Raw genomic sequence first — 22,789 nt, forward strand, 5'->3', positions numbered from 1 at the left:
TAATTATTTCATATCAGTGAGATCAGACAGTATTTGTCTTTTTGTGTCTGGCTTATTTCACTCAACATGATGTCTTCAAGGTCCATCCATGCTGTCTTACATATTAGCACTTCATTCCTTTTTTACAGCTGAATAATATTCCATTATATACATATATATATATATATACATACACATTCACATTTGTCAGGCATTGTCCTTTCATTGGTTGATGGGAGAGATAACATGCACACACACAACCTTAGTCCTTCACAACAGCTTTTCACTTAGTCTAGTAATAATATTAGTCTAGCTACCCCAGCTGTTTTCTGGTTATTATTTGTATAGTCTATATTTTTTTCCATCCTTTCATTTTTATTCTACTTGTGTCTTTGAATTTAAGGTGAGGGTCTTATATGCAGCCTATCTTCGAGTTGTGCTTTTTTATCCATTCTGCTAGTCGGGATGGTTTAATCCATTTTCATTTAACACTACTACTGATAATGCAGGACTCCTGCCATTTTGCTACTTTGTAAGTCTTATACCTTTTTTGTCCCTCAGTTCTCCCATTAATGCTACTTTCATATTTATTTGATTTTTTTCTCTTTGTATGCATTTTTCCCTTGTTTTCTTTGTGGTTACCATGAGATCCAGAACCATAGATTGTATTGATTTTATGCATTTGCATTTTAACCTGTAAGAAGTTTTTGGTGTGGAGTTAAATACCAAAAATATAATACAATAGCACTGGCTGCCTTACTGGAGGTCTTTATTTATTTTTTTCCACTTTGATCCACTGTCGAGTGTCCTTTCCCATCAGTCTGAAGAACACCGTTTCGCATTTCCTGGCAGGCAGGTCTAGTGGTAATGAACTCTCAGTTGTTTGTTTTAAAATCTGGATGTTTTAATGTTTCCCTCATTTTCTTTCAGCCCTAAAATATTTCATCTCGCTGCTTTCTTGCCTCCCTGATTCCTAATGAGAAATCGACACTTAAATCTTATCAGGACTCTCTTGTACGTAACACATTGCTTTTCTCTTGCAGCTTCCATAAGTCTCTTCTTGTCCTTCCTTGGCATTTGACAGTTTGCTTACTGTGTGCTGTGGCACAGTTCTCTTTGAGTTAATTCTGTGGGTTCCCTGGACTTCTTGAATGTGCATATTTATGCCTTTCATTCAACTTCTGAAGTTTTCTGCCATTATTTCTTTGAATATTCCTTCTGTCCCTTTCTTCTCCTTTTGGGACTCCCATAATGTGTAAATTGGTACATTTGGTAGTGTTCCACAGGTCTCTTAGGCTCTATTCCCTATTTTTCTCTTTTATCTCTGCTCCTCATCTTGAATGATTTCAGTTGTTTTCGAGTTCACTGATTTCTGTCTTCTGCCCATTCCAGTCTGCTGTTGAAACACTCCTGGGAATTTTTCATTTCAGTTATTGTGGTCTTCAATTCCAGTATTTTATTTCAGTTCCTTTTAAGAATTCCTGTTTCCTTTTTGAGATTGTCATATTGTTCATTCATCATTTTTCTGATATCCTTTAGTTCTTTCTCTTTGTTTTCCTTTATGTCTTTGAGCATACTGAGGATCAATTAATGTTGAAGTTTTTGCGCTGTATGTCCAAAGTCTGGTCTTCTTTGCTGTTTCTGGATTTTTATCTGGTTCTTTTAAATGGACCATCATTTCATGTTTCTTTGCCCCATAATCTTTTGATGTACACTGTACATTTTTCTTTCTTGTCAGGCATCATTAGTCCATTTTTATTTAGGTAAATACAGTTATTTAATGTGGTTAGCTCTTTCAAAGCCACATCTAATATAACAACATGGATGAATCTTAGAAGCTTCAGCCTTCATGAAAGACTCCCAGAAACCAAAGACACATATTGTATGATCCCATTTGTATGAAATTTTAGAAAAGGCAAAACTGTAGTGACAGAAACAAAACGTTGGTCTGCAGGGGCCAGGTGAGGGTGGGTGGACAGGCTAGAATGCAGCTAGGCAGGAGGAAAATATTTTGGGTGTTAGAAATACAGACATGAACATGCTGAAAATTTTAATACTTTTAAGTGTTCACTCTGGGAAATAATTCCTGAGCTGTCTGTATCTTTAAGTTTGTATGACAGATTTCCTTGAGTGCCGGGAGCTAACAAAAGCTAAGCAAAAATCTCCTCAGTTTGCAAATTGGCTATCCCTTGGCTGGTGCTGTCCTTCAGAGCTTAGCTCTCCTATGGAGATGATGAGCCCACAGTGAATGTGGCCTGCAGGGTCTTGTCCTGTCTTTTCTGAGCCCGTGTCTTGTCCTGGGCTGTGCTTACTTGTGGCCTTAGAAATTTCTCCCTTTACAGGTATCTGAGTGCCGCCTCTACTCATTGTGAAATAGACTTTCTCCCCCTCAGAGGTGCTTTATTGTATGACTTTGTCCTGGACTGCTTTGAATTAATTGTTTCTTACAGTGCTTTAGATGTTTGCAGGCTGCTTCTGTCTTCAGGACAAGTTCAGTCTTATAAGCACCCTACTATGGGTATGGGGTTACTGTGCTTTCTCCTAGAACAGGTCCAGTAATCCACAGTGGGAGTGCAGGCTAGCTCCACACTGTGCTTGGGAGGAGCTTTGGGAGGGACCATTAAGAACACTGTGAGAGTCTCCTACCGTTTTTTAAAGCTACATTTTCCTGATTCGGCACTTGCCGAGTTATTGCAGCCCTTAAAACTGTTTTCCTGAGTTTTGTGGAGGATGCCTCTGCCAGTTTCTGCTAGTTGTTCAAAGATTCTGTGGTGGAACAGCACCCAGGAGTGTCTTATCCTGCTGTGTTGGTTGATCAGAATCCTGATTTTTCTTTTTGAAGAACATATATTTAATGCAATTTTATTTAGATATATTCACACACTATATAATCCATCCAAAGTATACAATTAATGGCTCACAGTATCATCATACAGTTGTGCATTCCTCACTGCAGTCAGTTTTAGTTCATTTGCATTACTCGAGAAACAAAACAAAACAAAAAACCCCAAACATCCCATTCCTCTTACCCCTCTTATTAATGACCCCTAGCATTGTGTGGTACATTTGTTACTGTTGATGAAAGAATATTAAACTATTACTGTTAGTTATAGTCCATAGTTTGCAATAGGTGCATTTTTATTTCCTTGTGATAGTGACGTACATTTGTTCTACTTCATGAAAGAACTTTTTTATTTTGCACTGTTAATCACCAGTCATTGTCTACCACAGAATTCACTGCGTAATATAATACAGCCCATGTTTTAACCTCTGTAGTTTTCCTTCTAGTGACATACATGACTCTGAACTTCCCCTTTCAACCACAAATTACATTCATTATAACATGCTGCCATCACCTCTATCCATTTCCAAACATTTAAATTCAACCTAGTTAAAAATTCTGGGCATTTCCCCATTCTCTAGCCCCATTCTATGTCCTGGTAACCTTTATTCTAGATTTTATCTCTTTCAGCTTACATATTATAAATAGTTCAATATACTGAGATCATACAATACTTATCCTTTTGTGTCTGAGTTATTTCACTCAATATAATGTCCCCAGCATGTGGGCGCATGCTTCAGGACCTCATACCCTCTTATTGCTGAGTGATATTCCATTGTGTGTATATACTGCATTTTGTTTATCCATTCATCAGTCAGTGGACACTTGAGTAGTTTCCATCTTTTGGCAATTGTGAATGATGCTGCTATAAACATCAGTGTACATATGTGTTTGCTTCCCTGCTTTCGTTTCTTCTTGGTATATACCTAGTAGCGGGATTGCTTGGTCATATGGCAGGTCTAGTTTTCTGAGGAACTGCCAAACTGCCTTCCACAAGGGCTGCACCATTTTACATTCCCAGCAGCAGTGAATAAGTGTTCCTGTTTCTCCACATCCTCTCCAACACTTGTAGTTTCCTGTCTAATGGTGGCCATTATAGTAGGTATGAAGTGATATCATGTTTTGATTTTTGAAGAATATTTTTGATTTATATAGAATTCTTAAGTTGTTCGTTGTCGGTGTTGAAAGAATTGAATTGTATCTTAGGTTTTTATTTTGGTAAGAAGTGAACTATTAGTTTAATAATTGTTCCAGTGAGTGAAATCTGTCTTTTTCACTTCAGGCTTTGATGATTTCTTTTTGTCTTTTTTTTTTCCGAACAGTTTTACTATGCTGTGTTTAGGTATATATTTCTGTCTGTTTGTCCTGCTTGAGATTCTTAGGTCTTACTAAATCTGTGTTTTATTGTCTTTTATTAGGTTTTGAAAACTTCACAGGTATTATCTTTTGAAGTATTTATGCTACCCTGTTCTTTTTTTCCCCTCCTTTTCTGAGAATTAATTTAAATGCATGTTAGACCTTCTCAGTCTCTTACATTACCCGTATTTAATTCTGGGTATTTTTTTCTGATTTGTCTTGATTTGCTAATTTTTTTTTTTTTTAATGAGTTTCAGCTGCTGTTCATCCCATCCATTGGCTCTTTGATAGTTCCCAGTTTTCTATGAAAGTTTTCAATCTTATGTTTTGTTTCTATGAACATAATAATTGTGACTATTTTGTTTTCATTCAATAATTTTATTTACTCCTTACCTCCTTCCCCTAGCTTATTTGAAGTCTGATTTTGCACTGGTGTTCTGGTGGGACTGTTTGTTTTATTTTTGTTTCTGCAGGTTTTTATTAATTTTGACTCTTTGTGGGCTGCATGTGTAGTGCCAAAAAAAAATCTGCACCAGAGAATATGAAATAGGCAAGGAGGACTATATTGAAAGTTGCGCACAACAGAGAAGTGAAAGAGACCAGATGGCTATTGCGATAGAAAGACTAGAATGCTATCACAATAAGGGAGGGGGGGGGGGCTCAGTTCTGAAGCAGAGAGCAGGAGAGTTTTTAAGGAATGGGAAGAGCTAATGGAAGTGTACTGGAGGGTGGAGGTAAAGCATGACCTATGTCAGTTACATGATGTTAATTCCTTAGTTTACTGTGGGAGCCAGGTGGAACATATTAGTCTGGATTCTCTTAAGGGCCAAGGTGAGGGAAGTCAGGGGACTAGGAACAAGGAGAACCTTGTCTAAAGTTTATTCAAACTAAGGAGAAGTTCCAGAACCATAGGGTTCAGATAAATTCAGTATTGTCAGAGGGCATGCAATTTTTAAAGTTGTTTGAATTAATTCAGGGTCTAGGATAATATTCCCAGAGTGGATTTATGCTTGCTTCTGCCAGGCTTCTGAGGGAGTGAACATGGTGGGATCATCTCAGTTGAATTTTAGGGATAGAGATATTTAAAGTCCAGCCGCAGTTCCATAGAGCCAAGCCAGGCTGCTTCCCATTTCCCTCAATTCCTGAGGGCAACGCTACAAGATTCCCACCCATAGTGAAGCAGATTCACTATCAGCCGCACCCCTAGAGTTTCAAAGCTGTTAACTTATCAACTACCCCCTTAACTTTTGGCAGTCTCTCCCAGGAGTAAAAGTAGTTCCGTAAGCAGGGTTTGCCCCCCTAAATTCTGTCCCCATGGTGCTTTATTTTTTAAGTTATTTGGTGCCTTCAAGCCTATGTGTAGTGTGTGTGTGAGTGTCAACTTTTTATCATGGAAGTTTTAAATGACATAACAGCATGATTGTCTCTTTGACGTAATTCCAGTATTCTGTTAGCTTCCTTGCTTCTGGTGTTTTGGTAAGATGTTCCAGAAGCCCAGTTTATTTCCTACCCCAGACCTGGAATTAGCCATTTCTATGAAAAAACAAAACAAAACAAACACACAAAAAACACCCTGGTTCCTGGTAGTTTGTGCTGGGGGTATTCTTTCAAATTATATTTTGCTTTCTGGCTGACGAGAGAGGGTTGTCTGAATTCCTGGTTGGTTACAACCAGGATCTGGCCTTTCTTTACGTTGATGCTCACAGGTAGCCTTCACAAACCCGTCAGGGACACAGAGGGATAACTCGTTGTCTGTGTTTTATGGATACTTTCTTGGAATGTTTCTGAACACAATAAATAGAATACATGGGATCACAAGAGATACCAATTATATTGACATAGTTATAAAAATATTATGAAAACAATTTTAACCTAGAAATGTGGTTTCTTTATTAGTACTTTAAGTGACAAGACAATACAGTTAAAATAAAGATAACTTAAATTTTGTTTTTTAACATACCAAGGTGAAGGCTTTTGATGCTTAGTTTGAAAAAAATTGTATAGTGGTTTTTGACTTAACTCCTTTCACGTGTTGATTAACTAATATTGTTGATAGAGAATGCTAGAAGTGTTGTAGATGTGTGGGCCACCAAGTCTGTTTTTACTGTCGATGACTAATGACTTGTCCCATAGTTGCCTGATGGTTGGCCTGCTCTGTATATGAGCATCTGTAGATTATGTGGTCATGTTTGTTCAAGTGGCAGGTCCAGTAACTGTCCTTGATGAGCTTACATGCTATTTTGAGATCTGCAACAAATGCTGTGCAATGAAAAGATCTGATTTCTACTATTGAGGAAGTCTGAGGTATGTTTATGATCGATAGAAATGCTATATTTCAGATGGAGGCTAGGAAAAATAAAGATGTATTTTTTCCTTTGTTCCAAATTTGTGGTCCTTGTGAGTTTTGTTCATGGTTAAGAACGCCTATATTAGAACTTGATAGTTAGATCTTTAGTGATTTATGATTGCTGATACTGATATGAGAGGTTGGGATTCCACAGTCCATACATATCACACCATATAACTATTAATGCTTCATTAGAATTGTGTCCTTCATTTTAATCTTTGGGGTTCTAGCCAAAGGGGTAGACTACAGCACAACTCACTAAAACATTGCCCTTAAGTTCCATCTATTGAAACATTTCTAATTGGAATTTCTTATAAATTCTTTCAGGGACTTAGGAAGGATCTAAGTTGTATTCCCAGTGCTTTTTCTTTCCAGAATTTCAAAATGTAAATTCACTGGCCATTTTTTCTCTCTTAAATTTTTATTGTGAAAATTTTCAAATGTAGAAAGGTTGAAATAGGCAAATGAATATCTGCTTACCCACTACCTAGATTCAGAAATTTTAAATATTTTGCCATCTTTTTGGAATCTCATTTTAAAATTAATATCATAGAAAAAAGGTAAAGATTTCTGACCACCATTATGGTAAACTCCTATGCTGCTGCCACCGCTTCTAATCTCAGCTTCTCTCCCTCTGCTGTTTTTCCCCCAAAACTTTGAAAGTGAATTTTCCTACACATAGAAAAGTTAAAAGTATAACTGAGTAACCACCCGTATACTCTACATTTGTCTTCAGTTGCTACCATTTTGTCAACCTACATTTTTTGTTGTGATAACAACATCATAATCACACTTAAGAAAATTATTATGTCCTTATCCAATGTTTAGGTCGTGTTCATAGTTTAGCCATAAATATTTGTGATAGTGTACATTCCTCCTACTATGTTTAACCCTTGGTGGGTGTCACAGCCCAAGAGGGCTTTTGTAGCCAAAGGACTAAAGAAAGCACCAGACATATTCTGAGACATGAGCTTTTATTATAGGGCTTACCTACAGGGTGGGGAAGTCGAGCCAGGTTGCCCTGAAATCAGGAGCTTCTTTGAATGGATTAAGGAGCTGCTCTGAATGGCGGCCAGTTTAGAGCACAATGTGGAAATAGTCCGCCCTTTGGGGGACTGAATAAGCTGGTTATAAGGGCTTGACATTCCAATAGGTATGAAAGCATAAGGCAGGGAGCAGGTCATGCAAGGTGGGGAGGGGGTCCTGCAAGGTAGGGAGGGGTTGATTGTAATCAGCTGGGAGGAGGGGAGGATTATAGAGATAACAGTATCTCAGGGAGTCTCAGGAAGGAGGTAGTTTTGGGTATAGATTACAGTTAGCATCTGATATTACAAGGAGAATAGGTCAAACCTCAGCTGTCCTAGGTCAAGTAAACTGCTGTGTGCAGTTTTCAAGACACTTGGGGGCCAGGGGCTCCCACATTCCACCCCCATGCAGTGATTTGCATTGACCGTAGGACAGACATTGCATCCATAATTCACAGCAGCAATACAGTGAACAGCAGAGTACAGGTAAACCAGTACATATGGACAGTAATCCTATTAACAAGTGGCACCATGGCCAAATTAAAGAATTAAACCATTTGGACAAAGGATTATCAGATAAGTGTTAGTTAAATTACCAAAATAACTTTGGAAACTGTTTTCAATCATACATTCTACACCATACAATCACCACTAAAATTAAACAGTAATATACAATTTTTAAACAAGAAGTAATAGTATATGTATGAACAATGTATAAGCAGTTTGCTCTTCTCTGAGACTCCCTGAGATAGTTATGTACAATCAACCCCTCCCTATGTTGCAGGACCTCGCTCCCTGCCTTATGCTCTCATACCCATTGGAATGTGGAGCCCTTATAACCAGCTTATTCAGCCCCCCAAAGGGCGGACTGTTTCCACGTTGTGCTCTGAACTGGTCGCCATTCAGAGCAGCTCCTGATTTCAGGGCAATGCGGCTCAACTTCCCCACCCTGTAGGTAAGCCCTTTAATAAAACCTCATGTCTCAGAATGTGTCTGGTGCTTTCTTTAGTCCTTTGGCTACAAAAGCCCTCTTGGGCCGTGACAGTGGGTTAATAATTTTAAGACAACTTGATGTTTGCAGCCCAAACTTCAGTTTACTTACCCTTGACATATTTGGCCATTTATGATGCAGTATACTTTTCTATTAATGAACCAGATGTTGAGACTTTCAAACTTAATATTTTTGCTTAAACAGTTTTGGGGAATTTATTTTCTTTTTATAAATAACACTGCTTGGTGATAACAGTTGGCAGCAAATATTTTGATTATGTAGCTTCTGCTTTGTGGTTAGTAATGCTTTTATATCTGAAATGCTGGAACACTCATTTCTTAACTTTTGGAGACAGAATACGTTGTCATTGACTTTGTCAAATCTATTCCTGTAAGGGAGCTCTCTGTGTACTTATTTTTTAAATGCAACTTTATTTCAGTGTGATGCAGTTTGTGACTGCACAAGTTACTTTTCTGTACACAGTTTTAAAATCTTTAAAATGGGGATAGGAATAGTATGTAGCATTCTTGTTGGGTGTTTATGAGGAGTAAATTAGTTAATATAAATCAGGCACACACAGTAGGGTTTGACTCTTAGTAAGTGCTTGGTAGACATTAGTTTTTCCATTATTAGCTTGAGAATTTTGTGATCCCCCTTGAGATCATTATAGAGGATTTCGAACTTCAAAACTGAGTTTATACAGTGTGCTGCTGGCATAAGGATAGACATATAAACAAATAGAATGTGTTGAGAGTTCAGAGAGGCCAGAAATAAACCCACACATGGCCGATTGATTTTTGACAAGGATGCCAAAGTTCTCTCAATGGGAAAAGAGTCTCTTACAGCATATGGCTTTGGGAAACCTGGATATCCCCATGCCCAGAGATGAAACCATAGAACTCTCAGGAGAAGATGTAGGGGAGAATCTTCAAGTTAGAAACTTCTGTGCATAAAAGGACATCATCAAGAAAGTGAAGAGCCAACCTGCAGAAAGGGAGAAAACAATGGCAAATCATATGTGATAAGGGTTTAATATCCAGAATATATAAAGAAGTCCTATAGCTCAGCAACCAAAAGATAACCAAATTTAAAAATGGGCAAAGGACTTGAATAGACATTTCTCTAAATAAAATACACATATGGCCAAAAAGCACATGAAAAAATCCTCTACATCATTAGCCATCAAGGAAATGCAAATCAAAACCAAGAGGTACCACTTCATACCCACTAGAATGGCTATTATTAAAAAATTTGGAAAGTAAGTGTTGGTGAGGGTATGGAAAAACTTGAATATTATGGTGGGAATGTAAAATGGTGCCATTTTTGTGGAAAACAGTTTGGTGGTTCCTCAAAACATTAAACTTAGAATTCTATCATATGACCCAGCACTTCCACTCTTAGATGTATACCTGAAAGTATTGAAAAAGGAATTCAAATAGATGCTTGTACACCAATGTTCCTAGCAGCATTATTCACAGTCAGCAAACAGTAGAAACAACGCAAGTGTCTGCCCACAGATGAATGTATAAATAAAATATGCTATATCCATACAGTGTAATATTACTCAGTGATAAAAAAGCATGAAGTTCTGATACATGCTGCAGCATGGATGTACTTTGAAAACATTATACTGAGTGAAAAAAGCCAGACACGAAAGTACAAATATTGTATGATCCCACATATATGAAATAGCTACAGTAAGCAAGTTCACAGAGACAGAAATTAGATTAGAAGTTACCATGGATTGTGTTGGGGAGTGATGGGAATATGAAGATTTATTAGCTTAATGTGAAGTTCTCTTTGGGGTGATGAAAAAGTTTTGGTAATGGATGATGATGTTGGTATCAAAATATTGTACATGTCATTAGTGCCACTGAATTGTACTCTTAAAAATGGTTAGAATGGCAGATTTTATGTTATAAATACCTAAGTAAAAAAAAGAAAAATAAGTTTTTTGTACTTAAGGTAAAGATGGTATTGTGGTTAAAAAAAAAAGTTTAGCCCTTTCTGGTGAAAAAAGAAAGTGATTTGTATTAGGAAAGTTTTGATCTGAGTTTTCAAAGCATTATTTGCCAACTATTGAAACCAGGATTTCACTAGCTAGCACCTTTTAGTATTTTCCTTTTCCTGTTTCTACATTTCTCCTGGTCTTCCTGGGATAAAACTTTGTGGTTGGCATACTAATTGCAACTTAAAAATGGGGAAGAACTTTGGCCTGAATTTTTTTCATTCTTTTCATGTTTACATTGTTTATAAAGCTCCTTGCAAACTTGCCCACTGCAACTCTTCCTTCAGTTTCTGTCTTGTAATTTTAAAAGTTCATTAACAAGGTCAATCTGAAAATTTTGATCAAGTGGAAATAACAGAAAATATTATGAAAATAAGGTTAAATTTGCTAATGAGAAGGGTGCATGTTTTTTAGAACATAAATAAGCTAAATTTTGCATGTTGGAGAACTAACTTATTAAGCTACAATAAATTGATATTTACTTGGATTAAAATGTTCCTCAGTCTTTGAAGAAGTTTTGTTTCTAAAGGGGAGCAGAAAAAGGGGTTGGGGTCATGGGAGGTTTTTAAAAATTGGGAAATACTACATCATGTATTACATGCTGATAGGGATATTTTACTGGTAAGAGAGAAGTCGAATCAATGGACAAAGATGGGTTTACTTAACAAGTGAAAGGGTTGAACTTAACAGGGACAGTTCATCTGTTACAGGAACAAAGGATACCAAATAGCTAGTAAATTTGGAAGTGAGAAGATGAGTAGTTCTCATTTGTTTGCTTATCTGCTGAGCTTGCAGGTAGTATTGTTGAAAGCTCACTTGAGATAGATACGAGATTACAAATTTGAAGAAGTTTTGTGTGTGTTTTCAGCCATGTTTGCCTGCTCAAATTTAGGCACAGTAGGCAGGGAATTGGGCTAGGATTTTACCATACAAAAGTGTCAGAGGAAGTGAAAAATAAGAAAATTGAGATAAGCAAGGGAGTAACTATAGTGATTGGCTGTTTATGGAATCAGAGTTGAGTAATGAGAGAAGTTAGATCCTGAGGAGGATAATGGGTCAGTGAAAAAATGGGAAAGCCAATCGATTGGAGGTACTGATTGCATTGTTAGTGGGAGTGTTAGAGTAAGAAAGCTGGAATAAGAGGTGGTTTTGAGTATGTAGGATGCTTGAAATAAAGATTTTGGAAGCATTGCTGTTATTGTTGATAATAAAGTCTAGGTTGTGACCATGGAGATAGGTGGCTAAAGTGTGGGGTGTGTAGTTAGAAATGAGGATGTCAAAGAAGTCAGGGGCCAGAGTGTTGAATGGGTCATATATGTCGAAGGTTGCGTTGCCAAGAATATTGCTGAAATGATGGTGGAAAGATAGTAAACTAGGTAACAAATCTTCCATAAATGTGTTAGTAGATAGGTGACTGTAACAGAAGGGGTAGTTCTTAGTCCAGTGGCATGTGCTTCCAAGTTGGGGTTTTGGGAATAAGAGAAGTTATGTAAGGATATGCAGTGAGGAATACAAACAACCACCATTTGAAAACTGTTGTGGGGGAGGAAATTTCGGGTCATAGCATTTTGCTAAAGGCAGGCTTTGCCTTCCTGAAGGCAGTAGAGTAGCTTGGGCAGGTAGGGAGGAAAGGGTGATAGGGTCACATTAGGGGATGGATAGATCAGTATGGGTTGAGAGTTGCATGAGGGAAGGTTGCATTTCTGGTGATGCATGAGTAAAGAGAGATGTAAGATTTGCCTTGTAATCTGAATGGTCTGATGGGTGACCAATCAGTTGTTCTGATGGCATGCATCTTATTAGGCTTGGTCTCCTTAGGTCATTTGCTGGGTGAGGCAGGCTGCATGTAACTCTTATTTAAGAGCATTAGAATACTGTAGGCCTCTGTTAAATCCTGCATTAGGAAGAGTTACCTCCATAAAAGGTACTACTCTTTATTTTTCTCAGTATTATTTGTAGTATATATAATATATTTAACAAGTATTTTCACAATTCTTTGTTGCTATTTGACATTGATATATTTTCGTGTTGTCTCCCTTCTCCTACCCTAAGCTCCAAACAGTAGACACTCAGTGCATATTTGCTGAATGAAATGTATATATTTGAATAATAAAGATTATAAACAGTTTCATTTAGTTAAAAATTTTTACAGGTAAACTGATTCCTTTCTCCTTCATTAAACTTTAAAAAAAAACATTTTAGTCTCTAGAACATTAATTCAGCATCCTGTGAACACGTAGCCATGGGTTGGAAACAGTCATATGGTTCTGTGAAATTTGCAGTAGACCATCTCATGTTCTTTGAAACTACATATGAAAATATGTTTTCCTATGTGAACTGTAAACTTCCGGAACCAAATTTGGTTTAGATGATAAATTGCTTCCATAAAATGACAGCATTTGCATGGGTGAAGAAGATTCTTTGAGGGTCCTCCTGAGTTACTAGATCTTTTCCTGTGATTTTCTGGGCAATTGTGAGCACAAAGAGAAAAGCAAACTCTTGTTTAAAGTCCTTTCCTTTGTCCAAGGGAAATTGGGAAGGCCGCTGACCTACTGTCATACAGCCTAGCTGTTGACCTGTCTTCAACTTGACCTGCACTGCCACTGCAATGTCATTCTACTGTTCAGTTACCTCACACACCCATCACCCACCCCCATGCTCTCATTCTTTCTGTCCAAAGAGATGGAGCCATGCCACTTTCAGTCCTTACTGGAGCCCCAGCCTCCATCTTTTCCTGAATTCTAGTAGCAAAATGGATTGGATTTTTAGTGGGGTGGAGCTAAGCAGCTATATTGCATTCCAGTTAATAGCTGAGGAACTTTACTTGTGGGTGTTTATCAGTGTCACAGGCTTCCTCATCTAAGGGCCCCGCATCTTCTTTTCTCTCTTCTACTTTAGAAATCCAGTTCTTAGGAAATAAAATTAAATGTCTGTGCAAAGTACATTTTAGCTAATACTTATGTTTAAAATGTTTGTTACATTGAATGGCTCATTTGGCATAATTTTATTTGTTCCATCTAGTAATGAATGGTTATTTCACTATTTTACAGAGTGCTTGTGGATTTTTTGCTGAACTTGTAAAAGAAACTCTTGGATGGTGGATTAATAAGAACATTGGCTGTCTGAAAAGTTTCCAATTGGAGAATATTGAATTTTCACCCTAGTCCAGCAGCTCTGCTGCTCACTTAAATACAGATGAATGAAGACCCCATTTGGAAAGACACCTGGCCAGCGGTCCAGAGCTGATGCAGGTAGGCAATGTGAACATATGCAGCACTATGTCTCTAAGCATATTTTAATGTAATTGGTTTAAAACATGTGTAAAATTGATGAGTAGTTTTACGTAATACCTGCTGGTTAGTTTGCTATTCCTGAAGCTTTGCAGTTTCCTGTATTTCATGAGAAACCAGAAATTTGGTTATTTATTCATATACACTAACATGCATGTGTGCAAACATACATGTGAATGAACAGGTTTAGTTTCTTGAAAGGCAGTGATCATATTAATTTTTTTCTAGTTTCTCACCTTTTAGCAAGTTATTAGATGACCAGTAAATTTAGTCGTGAAAGTCAACTGAGACATTATTATTCAGAATCCCAGTCCTCTTCCCAGCTGTCTGTATTGGTCAGGGTTCTCCAGAAAAGCAGAACCAACAGGGTGTGTGGGTGTGGGTGTGGGTGTGTGGTTCATGAGACCATGGGAATTGGCAAGTCTGAATGCAAGCTGGGAACTCAGTGTTTTGACTAAAAACTCCCAAGGAGAAATTGCCTGGCTAAAGTAGAGATGGAAATTCTTTTTTGTGACTGTTAATTGTCAGTTTTCTCTCTATGGATGTCAGCTGATTGGATGAGACTTGTTTCATTGCTGAAGACAGTCTTGTTGATCGTAGATGTTAATCAGCCATAGATGCAGTCAAATAATGATTTAAATCTGCCTAATAAATAACCTCACAGTAACAACCAGGCCAGTGCTTGCTTGACCAAACAACTAGGCACTTTAACCTAGCCAAGTTGACATATGAAGTTAGCCTTCGCAGTCCTCCCTTGTTAACCTGGCACCCATATATACCCCTTAAACCATATTTAATCTTTAAATAAAGACAATAACATAGTCATACTATGTTATTGCCAAACCTAATTCAGCTGGCCTGCATATAATCAGAAATACACTAACACTTCCCCCAGAAGAGAATGCAAGTCCTTGGGTAATATTCACTCTTAAACTTGATATCCTGTATCTTAAATATGGCATAAAGTAATACAACTTATATTACATAATAAGAGTATAAGAGAGAGAAGAAAACAAAGATCGATTTGCTTTATGTATACATACACCCATATTCATAACAAAACGAAGAAATACTTAACCATTACAATCCTTGTTTCTGCAACTGGTCATATATGGTCATAGCTTGTAATTGCTTTCTTCGCTACCATTCTCTCTTTACCCTCAGGAAGTTGTGGTTCTTTGCCTGGTTGGGTGACCCATACCTTCATTCCTGAAGTGTTTGGGCCATTGGTAGGCCTGCTTGGATTGGGTTGTTGCAGTTTTCCATTGCCTTTAATCCCAGAGCATGGTAGTACTAAGAGATGCCTTAGGGGATCTTCTGTATTCCAGGCAAGCTCTTCTTTACCTCCATTGTGTAGCTGCATTCCTATTTCCCCTTGATAGTCAGGATCAGTCAACCCAATCAGTACAGTAACTCCCTTCTTTGCCTTTTGATTCAGGGGCATGAGAGCCCCAAGTAGCTAGGTGGCAGTTTTAACTTCCAGTGCAATGGAATCGTGTCTCCTGGTAGAAGCACTCCTCCTTTTGGAACTAAGACCTGTAGACCAGCAGAGCATAAACTCATGGGTACACTGTGTAAACTTGGGTATAATTTTTTGTCTTCTTGAGCCTTGATTTTTCTCATCTACAAATGGGACTGTTAATAGTATGTAGCTAATGGAGTTGTTATGAGGAATAAATGAAAGAATTTGTGCCAAGTGCTTAGCTAGATGCCTGACATACAGCATCATAAAAATAGTATTATTATTGCTCATACTGCTTACCTGAAAATATTTTTATTTCATCTCATTAATTGAAAAAATTGCCAGGTTCTTGTAGAACAATGAAACCTCTCAGGTCTCTGTCATTTGAAACAGTGATTCCAAAGAGTGTTTTTTTTGTTTTGTTTTGTTTTGTTTTAATGCCAAATTCAGCATTCCTTGATGAGTGTGTAGTGTGGTAGTGTGATATAAGTAACTGAAAGAGCTAACCTAAAATATGTTAACTTTTTAAAAAGTGGGGATTGTTAATCCTAACCAGTACTTTCATTTTACCTTTTCTAATTGGCCTATTGATAGATATTTTATTATATGGGACCATCAGGTTATTTATTCTTTTTCACCGTTGCTTAGTATATTCTAATTTGGAAAGTTTACTGAGCCCTTGTTAAGTCTTGTTGTTAAAATGAAGTCTTAATCATCCTTTCTGTTAACTTTGACAAATGCTGTATTGCTTTTTAATCCTGTATCAATTAGCATATCTGTTTGCAAATAATGGAAAATTCACACAAGAGTTTATTTGTTTTGTGCAACAAGAAGCCCAGGTTGGCATTCCAGAGTTGGTATGGCAGCTCAGCTATGCATCAGGCTAGGGCCATCGAAAGAATTCTTCCCTCACATGCCTGACTCTTGGGCTAGGAAAATAAAAATAGCTGGGGGCTTTAACAGTTGAGCTCCTAGCCCATCTCTGTTTTAGGTGGTCTTTTCACTTGGGGGCCTCTGGGTAGCCATACTTCTTACATGAAGATTGAAGGCTCCCAGAGTGAGTATGCCGAGAGAAAGTAGCGCAAGCACGTGGTTGCTTCTCTTCTCACCTTGGAAATCACAAAGCATCATTTCTGCCACATTGTGTTCATTGAAGCAGTCACAAAGGCCCACTTGGGTTCAAGGGGAGGGATCATATATTGGGTAGGCAACTCCCAATGTCTGCCACAACTCCACTGTGTTTGACAGAGGGTAAGTGATTAATAAAAATGTCTTAAGTTGGATTTTTATGTTCTCTTCGTGTATCTAGTTTAACATATTTCTGCATTGTACTTTAACAGATGTCTCCTTTGACTATAACTTAGGTTTATCTGTATAATTATGTTGGAATTTGATTGGCTACTAAAGTAGTAGTTATTCCTGTATACACTGGGTAGCAAGTACTGTTATGGGATGGTTTTTTTTCTTCCCATTTTTTTTTCTGTAGTGTTAGCCTCCATTCTTAATAGTTTACCAAAGATTGAAATATTTTCCTTTTTCTTTCTTTATTTTAAAAAATTTATGACATATTTTAATCATACTGATAGGTACAAGGAATGATAATAATGGATATTCATACACCTAAAACAAATCCTGACTTGCCATATTTCTTTTAAATATTTTTTCCTCAAAAAAAGTGATTTTATTTTTATTGAAATAGTAAAATCTCACGGTTGAAAATGTCACGGAGTAGTGTTAAAAGGCTTATAACAACAACAACAAAAAAAGGTGCTCCACAGGTAACATTTAACTCTTTGTGATTTTTGCATGCATTCATAATTTGTAAATAATTTGGGTGTATTAATTTCTCTTGATCCACCCAAAGATATTAAGTATTGGCTTCTATTGAGGATTTTGGCTGTTTCATATAACAGTTTCCTTTCCCGCTTGCCTCCCAATAAAGTTTTGGGCTAAAATTGTATGTATTGTTTCTATTAAAATTACCATATAAATACAGAGCACTGTTGAGCCAACTAATGCAGTATGATTACCTTTTCTTAATAACATTTTGTTTAACCTAGAGTAAAATGATTGCTTTAATTTTTTTTTATTGGTTTAAATTTCTTTGAAGCGTGAAGTCTCATACCCTCCAACAGCTTTGCAAAACTCCTCTTAATATAATTTCCTGCACAGTTCAAATGTGTTTAGATAATCCATCTGTTCATGTTTTTCTTGGAGACATTTTTTTGCCACCTTCTGTCCTTTTCGAATCTGCTGACTATACACTACAATACTGTAATCGTAGGAATTACTGTAATCGTAGGAATTCCTGTTCCCTGGATCCCATGCCATCCCTTTTTTGGTGTGTACTCTGGTTTCTCTGAGGCATGTTCATATTCAGGGATCTTCCAAGAGTTTACAGTGAATGCAGCTGTATATGGGATATATCGTGATTTGTTTATAATAATTAATGTGCATGTCTAAAGTTTTCTGTAATTTTCAAAATGGTACATAGAAGATAAAATTTTTTGAGATTTTGCATTTAAATTGTCTTTATTCTACCATCATGCTTAATCATTGACTAAGTGAAACAGTCTAGATTTGAAATACTTTTCACTCAGAATTTTGAAGGTGTGGCTCCCTTGTCTTTGAGGTTCCAGTGTTGCTATCCAGGGAAGTTGGGTACCATTTTCATTTTTGATCCTTCGTATGTATCTAGTAGTTTCTTTCCTTTTCTCTGGAAACTTTTAGAATTATCTTTTTGTATTTGCTGTGAAACTTTATGATAATATATTTTGGTGTTCATTTCTTGTTCTGGGCTTTTTTCTAATAAATTATATAAAAATATAATTTATGCCTCTGAGGGTGTAAATTTTATTTTTAAAGTCTTTCTTGAATTAGCTCTGCTTATGAGTTTCTTTGTATCTGCTTTTGGTTTCTGTCCTTTGGAAGCTCTCTTCACATCTCTGGTGATTGTTGGGTGATCATCTGTATTAGAGAACAAGGAGCAAGGCTGATTGGAACCTGTGCATGTGAAAGTAGGCCTTGTTGTCTGGTGGACTTCACTTACATTATTGGGGATTCTACATGTCAGTATTTGTGGGCGTTTTCTCTAGAGATGGTTTTCAGGTTTCTTGATTGGGTGATGGCAAGTCTCACTGCTGGTACTCTGAAGCTGGGTTGGAGAAGAGTTCTGATAGGGAGGGGATCTTGCCATTTAGTGTGCAGAATTTTACATAATCAGTTTCAGCACCAAGCTTCATTCCTGTGCTTCTTTGTGCTTGTGGCCTCGAGTCTTGACTAAAATTTCTCCAGAAACTAGAAATTTCATTGGGGTAGGTTGAAGGGTGGTCAGCTGGTTGGCTTGAGGTAGGACAGAAAGGACCTGGGTTTTACCTGCTCTTTACACAGACACTCAAACAGTTGTCCTATTTTCAGCACCTGCCACATCTCTCTCTTGTAGGAACCTGGACCTGCTGGTTTCTGAGCCCTTCTGGAGTTCTGTGGGAAAGAATCATTGTACTTCTCATTGCTGAAGCTTAGATTTGACCTTTTTTCCAGTTTGCTGGACATTTACCATTCCTTCCTTGGCTTTAGTTTTTGTATTTTGATCCAGGGTTAAATCTTAGTTTTAATGAAGATGAAGTTGTTTTTCTATTGTTCTCTTTGCTCTGTAATGGCAGTGTTTGAATGCAGAAGTGATTGGAGAAAGCTTTTACTTCCCGGGTTTGAAATTGGAGTGTACTGTGAAGGAAACGGGATGTTATGGGTTCAGTGAAGCATCCTTTGAACCCATCCCATTTCCCTCTGTCCTTCTTCTAAATTAACTGTATTCTGTAGTTGAGTGTATCATCACTTTCATACTTTTATTACGTAAAATATATAGTATTGCTAGTGGGTTTTAATTTACAGAAATAATGTACTAAACATAGTTCACAGCTTGCTTTTCATTTGTCATTGTTTTTCTGATTTTTCCTTGTTGATAGTTTATTCAAACTGTTGTGTTTTTTTTCATTGTTTCATTTGCTTTTTGATGAGCATAAACGTTATTGCCAACGTTTTGCTGTTACAAATAATAATGTTCTTCTCAAGTGTCTATAAAAATGTGTATGCAATGCACATCAGAAAGAATTGGTATCTAGACTATATAATATCCTACAATCAGAAGAAAGAAAGACAAAAAGTCCAATAGAAAATGGGCAAAAGGGTATGAAAAGGTAAGTTTTAGAAGAAACCACAGTGGCCAGTAAACTGATGAAAAGAAGCTCAGTCTCATTAGTAAGCAGGGAAATGCAAATTAAGTCACATGAACATCTGATTGGCAAAATAGATGAAAGTCTTGTATAAAACAAGAATTGCCTAGAATTGTTGTAAGATGACAAGAATTCTCCCCTTCTTTACATCTTATAGCACAGTATTGTTGGGGGTGGAGAGAAGTGGAGGATAGGTTGGTACGTGTGTCCTTCTTTATTATTAACCTCCATTTTGCACCAATGGGGGAGGTAATGCTCCATTTTGAGATGGACCCTGGTTTGCTTGAGCATCATGAGAATCATTACTGTAGTGAGCAGTAGTTCTCTCACTTGCTGGAAGGAGATGGAACATGGCACTTTGATGCTGGCTGTTTTTGCATAGCAACTTTGAGGATCCTAACAACTTATCCAGCTCTTGCCCCCACCCCCACCCCCTATAAGTTTCCAAGCATTGAGTGAAACAAGATACTTTCACTGTTTGATTCCCTCCTCCTCAAATAAAGATCATGAATCACATATAGTTTAGACTCTTTCTGATCCCAGAAAAGAGCCAAGGATCAAAATCTGAAGTATATTTATGTATAGGGAATGTGCTCACCTCTCCAATTTTGATTCCTCCCTTAAAGTTGTAGTAGTCATGTTTATTTACCTTCTTCTGAAGGTGTGCCCCCAAAGACCACCAGGGAAACATGCTGATCTTACAAAACAGGATTTATTAAATTTGCTAGGCAACACGGGGAGTACCACCTTGGCAGACTCTTAGTGAAATCTTAAGAGGGAAAGACTTGTGCGGGAGAGGAATTAGTCATAGGGAGTTTTGGGGTAGGAATCACTAATGTGGTCTTGACAGTGATTGGTTAGAATTTATAATCTAAATGTGTTCCTGGAAGTGCCAGTTTGTCTTTACATTTGGAGTCTGAGTCTACCTGAAGTTCAGTTAAAAGTTTATCTTTGTTCTTATTTTGGAACCTGTGTCTAAATGAGCCTCTGTTAAAACAGTTTGAGTGCATATAGTTTCTCTTGCAAGTCATAGTTTAAGAAAGTTTTGTTTTGTGAATGATAGAACAGTTCATTTTGTAAATTGTGGTTCTATTTAATTTCTTCCATAAAAATAACAAACAGACATAGCTACCTAGTGAAGGGTCTTATATTTTCCACTAGAAAAATCAGTGATTCTCAGAGGGGAGATAGGATTCTACTCTGTGACAAATTGACATCAGTGCCTAGTGAATGTATACCTGCTTGCCTCCTCTTCAGTACCTTGTTTTTTCTCACTTAATATGTATTAGTGACCACTCCTGAGCAGTATATAGAGATCTTGATCGTTGCTTTTTACAGCCGAATAGTACTCCATTGTGTGGGTGGATGTACCAGGCTAATTTATTTAATAGTCCATTATGACTGGACATCTGGGTTGTTTCCACTCTTCTGCTATTACAGGTAATAGCTACATTGAATAGGTTTGTCCATATTTCTTGCCAGTGTATCATTGGGATAGATTTTCAGAGTGGAATTGAGTCCAATGCAAAATGCATATGTAATTTTTTGAGATACTGCCAGATTACCCTTCATAGGCTCTGTAAAATTGTAGATTCCTACCAGCAATATGTAAAAGTTCCTCTTCCCACAGTCTTGCTGGTATAGTGTTTGTTAAATGTGGATTTTTGTCAGTCTGTTAGGTGAGAAATGGTGTCTTACTGTACTTCATATGTGAGGCTAAATATCGTGTCTTACATGTAAGGGCTATTTGACCTTCCATTTTCTCTTTGTATCTCACCTATTTTTCCTCCCTCCTTTAATTTTTTTTTTTTTTAGAGTTATTAACCTTTTGTTTGTGATACAGGTTATTATTCATTTTATGCTTTCTATTGTGTGGCGTCACCTTCTTCTTGGAGACATTCTTCCGTGAGTCTCTGGCCCCGTCTGTACAGGGTATCCCAGCCTACTTAACAGAGGTGATGCTGGAACTTCTGCACTCCTAGGTTTGATCTGTGGTGTCTTGGATCTTGTTACATTTTTATGCTGTTTTTTTCCCCCCCTCTCATTTCTTGAAGGGGATCCTCCAGTAACTTCCATAGAAGTAGTCTTTGAGGTGTAAAATTTGAGCCTTGACATATATGGAGATGTCTCTACCTTCAGTTGGTAATTTAGCCAAATATGGAATTCTGTGTTCAGAATAACCATTTTACCTTAGCTTTGAAGGCAGTACTCACTCTTGTCTTCTAGCCCAGAGTTGACGGAGGAATGAGTCTAGGCTAATTTTTTGAAATCTTTTTATTTTGAAATAGTTTTAGATTTACAGAAGAGTTGCAAAGACGGTACCTCTTTATTTTTTAAATTTTTAACATATTATGTTTTCCTTTTTCTTGGAAAATATCTTCAATTTCCTTGAGGTACCAGTTCTTTTACTTTCTTTAAGTTCTCTCATAATTATGGAAGCAGTGGTACCACCTGTTTTGATCTCTCTCGGTCATGCTACTGCAGTTATTTTTTTTTTAACATGGTCATTGATTGTTGATTGTCCATTCATATTTAAGAACAAATGATTATAGGGGACTGGTGGTTTGATGGGTTGAGCCCTCTACCATAGGTTTTACCCTTGGGAAGACGGTTGCTGCAAAGGAGAGGCTAGGTCTCCCTATAATTGTGCCTAAGAGCCTCCTCCCGAATGCCTCTTTGTTGCTCAGATGTGGCCCTCTCTCTCTAGCTAAGCCAACTTGAAAGGTGAAATCACTGCCCTCCCCCCTACGTGGGATCAGACACCCAGGGGAGTGAATCTCCCTGGCAACGTGGAATATGACTCCCGGGGAGGAATGTAGACCTGGCATCGTGGGACAGAGAACATCTTCTTGACCAAAAGGGGGATGTGAAAGGAAATGAAATAAGCTTCAGTGGCAGAGAGATTCCAGAAGGAGCCGAGAGGTCACTCTGGTGGGCACTCTTATGCACACTTTAGACAACACTTTTTAGGTTCTAAAGAATTGGGGTAGCTGGTGGTGGATACCTGAAACTATCAAACTACAACCCAGAACCCATGAATCTCCAAGACAATTGTATAAAAATGTAGCTTATGAGGGGTGACAATGGGATTGGGAAAGCCATAAGGACCACACTCCACTTTGTCTAGTTTATGGATGGATGAGTAGAAAAATAAGGGAAGGAAACAAACAAACAAGCAGACAAAGGTACCCAGTGTTCTTTTTTACTTCAATTGCTCTTTTTCACTTTAATTATTATTATTGTTATTTTTGTGTGTG

The 22,789-nt window shown here is 37.5% G+C and overlaps 1 protein-coding gene across 3 annotated transcripts in view; it reads left to right on the forward strand.

The window, feature by feature from the left end:
• Positions 1 to 22,789, forward strand: part of SPIN1 (spindlin 1) — an 80,564-nt gene that overhangs the window by 25,178 nt on the left and 32,597 nt on the right. For all 3 annotated transcript variants that reach the window (XM_037796982.1, XM_037796980.1, XM_037796981.1), the window contains exon 2: positions 13,599 to 13,799. In XM_037796982.1, the coding sequence (XP_037652910.1) occupies positions 13,748 to 13,799 (52 nt within the window). In that variant the 5' untranslated portion in view covers positions 13,599 to 13,747. The remainder of the gene's footprint in view (positions 1 to 13,598; positions 13,800 to 22,789) is intronic.

Source organism: Choloepus didactylus, chromosome 10 (assembly GCF_015220235.1).
Source record: "Choloepus didactylus isolate mChoDid1 chromosome 10, mChoDid1.pri, whole genome shotgun sequence".
Taxonomy (NCBI): domain Eukaryota; kingdom Metazoa; phylum Chordata; class Mammalia; order Pilosa; family Megalonychidae; genus Choloepus; species Choloepus didactylus.